Source organism: Mus caroli, unplaced genomic scaffold (assembly GCF_978045245.1).
Source record: "Mus caroli unplaced genomic scaffold, Mus_caroli_1 scaffold_4, whole genome shotgun sequence".
Taxonomy (NCBI): domain Eukaryota; kingdom Metazoa; phylum Chordata; class Mammalia; order Rodentia; family Muridae; genus Mus; species Mus caroli.
This window is the reverse complement of record NW_028227259.1, coordinates 76,219,701-76,230,635: the sequence shown is the minus strand read 5'-3', so window position 1 is coordinate 76,230,635 and position 10,935 is coordinate 76,219,701. Positions and strand designations below refer to the sequence as shown.

The 10,935-nt window shown below is 42.6% G+C and overlaps 1 protein-coding gene across 4 annotated transcripts in view; it reads right to left on the bottom strand.

Annotated features, from left to right (window-relative positions):
- Nucleotides 1–2,283: 2,283 nt before the first annotated feature.
- The window catches only part of Spata18 (spermatogenesis associated 18), a 28,531-nt gene continuing 19,879 nt past the window's right edge, over nucleotides 2,284–10,935 (bottom strand). Inside the window, exons 9-13 of one of the 4 annotated variants that reach the window (XR_015046942.1) lie at nucleotides 10,123–10,298; nucleotides 6,894–7,067; nucleotides 5,178–5,297; nucleotides 3,207–3,252; nucleotides 2,284–2,900 (exon numbers count right to left, since the gene is read on the bottom strand). Coding sequence is in view for 2 of the 4 variants with exons in the window: in XM_021163255.3 (XP_021018914.1) it covers nucleotides 2,893–2,900; nucleotides 3,207–3,252; nucleotides 5,178–5,297; nucleotides 6,944–7,067; nucleotides 10,123–10,298 (474 nt within the window). In the remaining 2 variants the exon portion in view is untranslated. The remainder of the gene's footprint in view (nucleotides 2,901–3,206; nucleotides 3,253–5,177; nucleotides 5,298–6,893; nucleotides 7,068–10,122; nucleotides 10,299–10,935) is intronic. The other 3 variants (XR_015046941.1, XM_021163255.3, XM_021163256.3) reach the window with 3 other exon arrangements.

Here is a 10,935-nt window from a genome sequence, read left to right as displayed (position 1 = left end):
CATGGGGGGCACCACCGAATCTAGAAGAAAGAACTCTATTGTGATTTTATCAGATGCCAAATAATAACACAGAAACTCACCTTGACTCAGAGTACAAAACAAGAGCTTTCCAGCTTTAGACACCCAGACACCCACGGGCCATGAGAACAGGCCAGCCTTCTTTGGGTTTAGGGATGCTTTCCAAAAGATACTTTAACTGTTTGGCTTTCCCTGTGTGTCTATAGTTCAAATTTGATGCTTGGAAATAACAAGTGACCCCATGGGATTTGGAGTAAATAACTATTTTTTTCTGTATGGGATGCTATTGCAGGTTTAATATGCACTCGCTTGTTCAGCTGTAGCTCTCTAAGTCGGGTGATACTGGTCTTTACTTGAAATGTTTTCAAGAATAGCCCAGCATCTCAGAAAGTCACCTCTAAGGGCGATATGATGTTTCCTGTGCTAATGTGTAGCACTAGCTTGTGACTTCACTTGTGGATGATCCAGCACTTAATTTTACCTTCAAGGATTGTCCTTGCCCTTTTTTACTAAAAAAGTTTTATTAAAAATTGCTTACAGTCAGTATACTTAGTCCACTGTTAAATCCATATGGCCATATAGGTTACACTAACTTTAGTCAATATTCCAAAATATCCAGAGTAAATGCTTTGCTATGTGAAGTGATGAGTCTGTTAAAATTAAGAGGATGCTTGCTTTTACCCAGTCTGTTCTTTCTATAATGAAACTGAGCTCAGAGAGGTCAAGTAACTTGCTCAAGTCTACACACCGAGACAAGGGCCAATGGGCAACAAAGGTTACCAGGGTACAAAGCGTTCCTTTCAGCACATGGCCTAACATCAAAGAGATCATGGCAAAACACACACACACACACACACATACACACAGGAGTCAAGGAGCAGAGAATAAGGGAGGCTCTCTACTCCTGCCCTCCAGCATAGGAGAAGATGCTCTCTCCAGCTTAGAGAGGTTGGGTTTTGTGTTTGTTTGTTCCACCCAAAAAGCACCGGGTGCTGTTTGCACTCTGACCTTAGACTAGCAAGCCTGTGGTGTGTGTGCAAGACCGGCCTGAAAGTGAAATAAGAAACCCTAGTGATCTGGAGAGAGGAGTGGTCCGCTCCTGCCTTGACTATGTGCCCCGGAGTACACCACAGTCAAGCAGTGAGAAGAAATAAACTCCATTGGAAAATCGGTAAATCTAAGAAGGAACGAAGCATCCACACTTTGGTCTTCCTTCTTCTTGAGTTTCATGAGTTTTGCAAATTGTATCGTGGGTATTCTAAGTTTCTGAGCTAATATCCACTAACCAGTGAGTGCATACCATGTAACTGTCTCCTGTGAGGCTATGCCAGTGCCTGGCAAATACAGAAGTGGATGCTCACAGTCATCTATTGGATGGAGCACAGGGTCCCCAATGAAGGAGCTAGAGAAAGTACCCAAGGAGCTGAAGGGGTTTGCAGTTCTATAGGAGGAAAACCAATATGAACTAACCAGTACCCACAGAGCTCGTGTCTCTAACTGCATATGTAGCAGAGGATGGCCTGGTCGGCCATCAATGGGAGGAGAGGCCCTTGGTCTTGTGAAGATTCTATGTACAGGGGAACGCCAGGGCCAGGAAGTGGGAGAGGGGAGGTTGGGGAGCAGGGGTAAGAGGGAGGGGATAGGGGATTTTTAAAGAGGAAACTAAGAAAGGGGATAGCATCTGAAATGTAAATGAAGAAAATATCTGATAAAAAAATGTGAGCAAAAAAAAAATCAGTAAATCAAACCCCTCTTTGGGGGCCCTGAATGCATGCATTTTCTCTAGTCAGAGGGCTTTTGTGAGAGGTCTTCTATTATAACTAGATAATAGAAGTGGAGGGATGGTTCAGGCAAGCTTTCTGCTTAACAGTGCATTAAAACTTTGGTTAGGAGATAAACATCACACGATTAACACCAGTCTCAAGCTGACGCCTGGCTGCAGTCGCGCTCTGCAGGAAACTCGCCCATGGCCCCTGTGCTAATGCATCTTTTATTGCTCCACACTGATTGATCTGTAGTGTGTTGCCAGTCTATGAGCTATTTAGTTTGTTAATTGATTAAGCCCGCATGTTACTTAATTAAGTTTGCTAATTGATTGTATATCTTACAAGAAAAGATGTAAGGGGGAATACGGGGGGAGGGGGTGTTAGTTCTCGGACCCTTGAAGACATAGCTTTCAAATCTGAACTGATTAAATGAGGGAGAGAGAGAGAGAGAGAGAGAGAGAGAGAGAGAGAGAGAGAGAGAGAGAGAGAGAGAATAGAGAGAGAGAATATAAAACAGAGAACCTATGAGCTTTCTCAAAGAGAGAAGCAAGCTAATTAGTTCTATCCTTTTAAATTAATCTTATTACTGTCTCCATTTGCCCTAAGTAAGTGGTACTGGAATAACTATGTCTGCCTTTGAACCCTTAAGAGGGGATCAGAACACCAACTAAAAGCTTTCCCGGAAGCTCAAATCTGATATTAGCAATGGGAGTGTTAATGACCTATCTGTAAACTAAAACCTCTCATCCTTTCTTTGAGTCTCAGCTGGAAAATAACTTCTGGTTTTGCTCCTAGAGTTGCTATGAAAGAGCCCCCGGTACTTCGGGAGGGAAGTCCATATCTTTTATGGACGATATTCAAATTAATATGATCCTATATACCTATATAATCGGGTTTTTTATGAAATTAATGGAATTTGCTCCTATAAAATAAGATGAACTGCGATGTACCCAGAGTTACAAAGGCACTGAACGCTCTATGCCAAGTGACACACAGAATTGTCTTTTCATTTCATGTTAAGCGAGGTCGGAGGCAGACAAGGCAGGTGGGTGGGTGCTCGGAGGAAGCTGGCTGTTCCAACGGTGGCAAAGGAACGTGGCTGGTGGATTCAGTACCCTAGGGAGAAAAACGGACAGCTTGTTACTGTGGTCACCTTCTACTCATTCTTCAGATCTGCCTAACTGAAAAGAAATAACCCATTGTGGGTCACCACAGTTAAACCTCTCCACGGAGGTTGCTCTTTCTGTACCTCATGAGACCAGCCCAAGCACAATCGATGAGAGGGCCCAGAGAGGAAATGAACTGTGTGAATTGGAGAGGAAAGATATTCCCCAGGAATTACCATTTTGCTCCAAAATGTGGCATATGCCAGAGAATATTTAAAAAGTAGAAAGCTTGCTCAGCCTTAATCGTCCCACTTACTTGCAAATGTACATCTTATTGGAGAAGGGCTTCGACTTCGAGATACCTAGAAATGTAAACGAGAGATGTAGATGATACAAGCTCAGAGGGTGGGTTACCCAGACATGGTTAATTCTTACAAGTCGTCAATTGGTTGCTCTGAGAGGCTGAATGGCCTGAGTCTTCCTAGGCTTGTGAAGTAAATGCAGATCTGATTTGGTTTAAATTATAGTGTTGGTTGAAAGTTGGGTTCAATGGCTTAAGAGAAATTTTTAACATAAAAACTAAAAATATGATAGTTTCAATGGCTTAATAGAAGAGAGACTTTTAACATAATTAACTAATAAGAGCTAAAATTATGCCATTAAGCTCAAAGATTTTTTTATAAAACTTTGCCATGTGTCCAAATCCCATCCGACTAAGGAAGGCTCTGGGAAGCCAAGAAAAAATGATTTTCAAATCTCACCTTCACTAAGCAAAAACTACACCACACTGAAACTTCAGGCCTGATACCAGCTACCTGCCTCTTTCCTGTCCTGTCCTCTCAAACATATTTGGTAAAAAGATGCTGTTCAAGATGGACTGGGTTCTGTGGAAACTGAGGTCTTATTTAAGCTGGAAAGACAGACCCGTCAGTTTACATTTCATCTTGTAGGTGCCTAGCTATGAAGGGAGAGACAGTTGGTCAGAGAGGAAGAGTGGGCTCTGTTTCATTGTTGAGAATGTATTTTATATCCTCATCTCTACTTGAAGCTATGTTCTCTCTGAGCAAAGGATGAAACAGAGAAGGGCATGCAGACACATCTCAGGACTCAGTGCAGGGGACACTCCCCTTGAATAAAACTTTTACTGAGAGTCCAGAGTTCAAGCCTCCAGGGCCTAGGGAACCATCTGCTAACTCTAATATGTAAACCACCCTCTCCTCTGATACACAGTCTCCTCTTGGGATGGGGAGAGATCCCATCAGGATGTTCTTAAGGCTTGCTTTTTATATATGAGGTTACTAAGTGCATGAGCCCTTTTATAACCTACTATACATACTTATTCATGAATATGTGTGATTGTATTTTGTAAAAATCCCCAAGAGCAAGAGGACTGTGTCCGTTTTGTAGCTTTTCCTCTTCCCTAGCATATCTGATGTGGTTTTCTCCCTCTGTGACATCTGTGCATCCTAAAAGACCTAACCAAATGCCAGATTCTGTGAGCTGCTCTCTCAGCACCCCCAGGTCTTTGCATAGTAGACTATACTACACCATGTCAACCCATGGATCTCTCAAGTTGACCTGCGTCAGGACCCTCTTTCAGAACGAGGCCCAACACACATATAAATAACAATGGACACTTGAAGGAATAGGAGATCGGTACCATGGTCCAGCCCCACATTTATCAGACATTGGCTGGAATGTCATTTGGCGAGTTAATGAACAGTGACAGGCCACTGTGATGTTTTTAGGGATGCAAATACTGTGAGTTTTCAAAAATAATTTTTACATTATCTTTCAAATTTAAATAGAAGATTAGTAATCTTTCCAAGGATTAATATACAAAGAAACTAATTTTGTCTTTCCTACTTGGAATCTGGGGACAAATTAATACCTTAACTGCCATTTAGAAAATATTTCAGTCTAGGCTCTTTATGTAATTCCTCCAAAATCATGTGTGGATTTCTAAAGGAACTAGGAACCTCTGTTCAGATCTGTGACTCCAATGTCCCATGTCCACATGTTGAACTGATATCTAACACCATGCTCAAGGATGAAAAGAATAAAATTCATAGATAAAGTCTATTACTTCTTGAAATAACAAAATAGGAAAATTGAAAAAAACCAAACCAAAACCCAAGCACTTCTGTTTCTTTCCAGAATGCTAAACCTCTTAGCCATAATGGTGTAAAAACAAGTAATAAAATCACGCAGGTCATATCAAGGCAACAGTTTCTCTTTCTACTTATGGTTTTGCAATCGTCCCTTTCATAGGAAAGTATCATCGTACAAGGTTTTCTGCGGGAATGGCTACGCAGGAATGTACCGTGCTTATTCCAAAATGATTACGAGGACAAATGGGGCTTAAGCTCCTGCTACGGCATCGCATTACTGGTCGCACGGAACTCCACTGCAAAAAAAAAGAAAGAAAGAGAAAGAGACAGAGAGAGACTCACCAGTCTGTGAGAGCAGACATGGCTTACTGCAGGCTTTAATGTCGGGACAGTCCTCCCCCCCCCCCCGACCACCACCACCAGTGTGAACAATGTTCCTTTTCTTTCCTGCAACACCCAATATTTGCCAAGAACGGCTACAGTAAAATCCCATTATAATGAACTCAAGGCTACCCCTGTTCTGCTGCTCGCTAAGTGTTTCTCTGAGTAAGCTGTTAGATATCGTGTTTGGCTTTGGGCTCGAGTGGGTGGTACGTTCAGTCTAGATCTCTACCACCTCGATGCCACACTGAGGTCATATCTATTACAGAAGAAAGAAATCTCACTGAACTCAGTAAGAGGCTTCTGTTGACCAGCTACTGAGTCCCTATGGAGAAGACTCTACATCAAATTCATGTGCTGTTTTTAACTGTGAATCAATAAAAAGATCTTGTGGGTGACACACTTGACAAGAGGAGAGGTCAGTAGACAGTAACTACCTGACGTGAGAGTAAAAAGTGTCACCGAGTCCCCTCCCTCACTTCCAAACTGCACTCCATTAGTAAAAAAAAAAAAAAAAAAAAAAAAAAAAAAAAAAAACCTAACAGAGAATAAGACAAGTTATAAGAATAAGTTATAAGGACAAGAATCCTGTTTTGTGAAAATACTCATTGTACAGCACATGTTGTCAGATAGACAAGATTCAGTTTTGATAGGCTCACCTTTTGAAGCATGAAACATTTTTAATGGAGATAGTTTTCACTACAGTGGGATTTTAACCCAAGTTTGTTTGTTTTGAATAAACTGCCCTGTCCTCTATTATGAGCAGCCTCAAAGCAACTCCCTCTCCCCCGGTTCAGAAAACAGGAACAGAATCCACCACCCTGGCTTTGTTCTGGGCAAAGGGGGTCACCTTGGAATATATGTGATTCTGTCTATGAAAGGCTGAGGTAAATACTATGTCATGGCACGTGCATAGCCAAGGTTTTGTGACCATGTATCTCAGCATGCCAACCCCCTCCCACACACTCACACATGTGTGCATGGGCATATATAAACACAAACACACTCACACACAGTAATACACACCACACACATTCACAGACACACCACACACACATACATAAACACACACACACACCACCAGCACCACCACCACCACCACAGACTCCATTTGGGAGGCTGTTAAATTTTTCAAGATGTTCAAACCATCTGTATGTAAGAGCTACAGGAAGCACCCTTCCAAAGCCAAATGGCTTTCATCCCACTTCCTCTGTCCCATTTTCCTTTCTCTACACATCATACCAAGGAGAAAAAAAAACAGAATAAATGTATAATTTCCCCCAAGTGGAGAATTACGATGTCAATATATCTCTAAGATGGAGGAGCTAAATGAGCCACAGTCAGCTCCATCTTCAACAGCAGCAATGATGGCACTGCCAGAGGAATTACAAAGGATTATGGGACCATCCAAAAACAAGCAGCTGTTTCTCTTTCTCCTTTGTATGAAATCTTATCAAACAACTCTATCGACTTCTTTTATAGAATCTTTGGGTTTATAAATGTTCTCGAACTTGTGAGACAAACACTCAGGATGAACTGTCACTATACAAGGCCACCGTACAAAAGCCCCTCTTTTGGTGACAGCTTCTCCCTTCATAATGACACAGTCATTCTCCATGAGAGCAGGCCACACGTGATAAAAGACCAAGGGAGCAGTAAAGTCCGAGTCATAGCTGCGGCGGTACCTGTGGGAACACAAAGAGACCAAAGATAGTAAGAAGATGTGTTCCATAGTAGGGGCCAAACCCAGAGCAGAGTGCATGCAGGGCAAGCGTCTGACACTGGACTATGGCCACCAGCAGGAAGTTAAGGGTTTGGTAGCATAACTAGGGAAAAGCCAACTGAAATGTCCATTTTTGACTACACCTCGATTTAGACAGTGATCAGATACTCATTCCTTGGTTTAAGAGATGGCATGTGTTCTCAGGATGTTCTATTTCTCATGCTGGGCAATATTTCTCACACTATCTCTGAGGACAAAACAGAAGAAATCTGAAGAAATGTTTAAATAGATAAATTGAAATGTGACTAGGCAGTCCTATCCAACGAGGGATAGTTAACAGATCAATGACCCCCATCCACACACCTCTCGATTTTTGTATGTGTGTAGACATTTTGTTGCATACATGATGTCTGGGCTCTCTGTCCCTGCAGTTCCTGGGGAGATCAGATCCCCTGAAACTAGAAGAGCAGCCTGTTCTCTTAACTCCCAAGTCATCTCAATAGCCCTCGCCCCCAATCTGATGGCACAAATCTACCTATCTGTCAGTGATTTGGTTAAAATATAGAAAACCTACTCAAAGGCAGGCAGAGAAAAAAAAACCCACAGGTGACAATAGCCAATAAAACAGCTCAATAGGCTGGAGCAAGCGTCCAAGTGTAAGAAGATAATGTGCATGAAAAATGAGGGTGTGGCAGAGGATGGAAAGTATGTTAAACATGAAAACAGGGGAAATATATGTTTTAGTCAAGGCACAAACAGCAAACAATAATAGCAAGCTTAGTTTTGCTTGAAATGAGCCAACGGTGTGTTCTAAGGCTAATAAAAAAAAGAACTTCTATAACTTCACTAATTTCATAGCTAGGGATAACTAGGGATGAGAGAGAGTCCCTCTCCACTGCCCACTTCAGCTGAGGTGCCTACATTCAACTCTTTGACCCTTCCATTAAAAAGGAAACCCAGCAGAGTGTGGTGCCCACGCCAAGGATCAGAACTTGTCAAGGAGTCTCCAGACCATTTCACATGAAAAAGTATGGTGTCATGAGGCCAAGAAAGGGATTTGGGTTGTTGCTTCCTGAGAAAGGATGTCGGGCACCAAAGCTTTGGTGTGTTCTGTGACTCCCTAAAGCACACTGTCCCCTTGTATCCACGGGGGATTGCTTCAGGACCCAACAGACACCATGGCCCACAGATGTTTACATGCTTTACATAAAATGGTCTCATAGGCTGGATGTGTGGTGTACACATGCAATTTTAACACTAGAGAGGCTGAGGCAGAAGGGTTAGGCTTAAAGTCAATCTGAACTAAGTAATGGGCTCCAGGCTAGTTTGAGCTACATAGTAAGACTGTTTATAAATAAGTGTATAATGTATACACACATACATACATACATATATAATATTGTTACATTTTCTAAAACCTATGGACTTCCTCCTGTATACTTTAACTCACACCTAGATTACTTGCAATGCCTGATACAATACAAATAAGATATGACAATTATTCTATACTAAGGAATGACAAAGAAAAACAGCTTATATGTATTCAGATTTTTCCCTGATATTTTTAACCCCTGGTTGGTTGGCTCAGCAGATGGGGACCTTTAAACATGGAGAGACAACACTGGAATCAAATTCAACTGTAGTTAGGAACTCTAACTTCAACTGCCCAGCCATCAGGCACACAAGACAGTAGTTTTCCTCTGGTTAAAGGCATGTGATGGAGAGGCCCAACGGTGGTCTACAGAACATGCAGAATGCACAAACCAAAATGGTGAGTATCTGAGTGATAATATCCATATTCTAAAGAAGAAAGAAATAAAGATAGAAAGTGTTAAGGATTTCTGTAGAGAAAAGAACTCAACTTCAGGGCCATGTTCAAACATTCAGTTCTCCCAGAATGGATAAAGGCTGGGAACAAAGAAACTTGAAAGAAACTAGAGCTTATCAAGGGAGTATGATATGTTCTACCAACCAGAGAGTCCATTCCTGTTATGAGAGAAACATGTATGGTTTCTCTCATCAGCAAGCTTGCAAGAATGTTGGGCAGCTACCTACCCTGAGCTATGGCTCAGACAAAGACCCAGAGTTCATATTTTCTAAGCACTCACTAAATGCCTGACATCATCCTAAGTGCTCCATCTGAGTTATCTTAGCCAGCCCTCTACAGTCCTGGGGAAGAGGCATTAGTATCCCCCGCCCCACTGCCTTGAAAGAGAAGAAAACTGAAGGACAGAAAAATAAAGATCTATGTCCGATATCACGCAGCCAACAAGTGGAGCCAGGATTTCAAGCTAGGCAGCTTGCGGCCAGAGCTGGCCTTCTTCACTAGCTTGGCCTTTCCTCCTGGATAGCTGGTAATCTTGAGTGACAGCTAAGATCTTGCCAGAACTCAATGAATGCTTCGGATTATTTCAGCCTCGAATTTACTAGAGGAATGCTCACCATGTGAAATTTGGAAGACTCTAATGGTTCTAGACAAGAGTCCAGAGTCTCCTTTTGTACACATCAGCATGCAGGAGTGTGCCTGGTGTTTGTGAACCTCAGCCTCCTGAGCCCTGAGCTAGAACCACCTCAGAAAATAGTGGAATGTGGTGCAGATGTGTGCATTTCTAGCAAATGCCTGGACTGTATACACCACACGTTAAGAGACCTGGTCTAAATCAAGCAATAAGAACTGTTCTCTCTGTCAACCTTTGACTTCCACAGGAGCATCCATCTGCACACATGCACACATGCATTAAATAAAATAAAATTTTAAAACTGTGTTGTATTCACAGAACATGAATTTCCTTATCAAACAGTGCTCCAGCCAGGCTCCAGGTATCTCTTGAGCTCTCCACAAAGCTAATATGTTTGGTGAAGAACGAGCCCAAGATGAGGGTCCAGATGATGATACAGAGAAACTCATAGCAGGGGAGTGACTATTGATTTCTCTACCCAAGGCTCTTTCCCCTTCATCTTCCTAGGGATCAGAGACAGTGAGCATCTTTCAGCACCTGTGTTCCTGTGTCTCTTACTTGCAATCGTTAAAGATTTCTCCATCTGCCCCGAATGCGATATCGAGGGGTGGTTCTAAGGACTGCATAGCAAAAGCAATGCAGCAAATCTCCTGGATGAAGTCAGTGAGGAGGCAGAAGTCAACTTCAGGAGGGAATGAGATCTTGGGGTTGACGTTCATGGCACGGATCACATCCTGGAAAACAGAAGATAGCGTCAGTCGGCTGCAGATATGTGACAGGAAGCTCCAGCATCCAGAGGATCCCAACATCAATTGGAATGGGATGGGCATTGGAGAAGAGTGTTGCGAGTCAATCCAGGAAAGAGGGCAGTGCGTTACAGAAGGATGCTGCTGCTCGCTTGTAGGGAAAGAAGAGAGAGGACATAGCAGAAATGACAACCTAACAGCAAGAAAGTAGCTCTTAACGACTAAAGGAAGAGGCTCATGGTGTTTCTTTATTAGTTCATGAGGGAGGGGTACACGTCCATGTGTGCACATATGCATGCAGGCACATGTGGGGTTCAGAGGTTAATGACGGATGTCTTGCTGGATCGTTCAAACTTATTTTTTTAAGCCAGGATCTCTCCTTGAACCTGGAGCACACTGGCCAGCCAAGGAGTCCCAGAGATCTACCTATCTCTCACTTCTGATGCTGTGACTACAGAAGGGTGCCACCTCACCCAGATTTTATGTGTGTGCCTGGAATGTGAACTTGGGACTTCATGCTTCGGTGACAGGCATTTTACAAGCTGAGCTATCTCCTCTCCTTGCTTTTCTTTTGTGAGTAAATGTATGAGACGCCAGTCCCAAAACTCTGGCTAGTCCCTCCCTA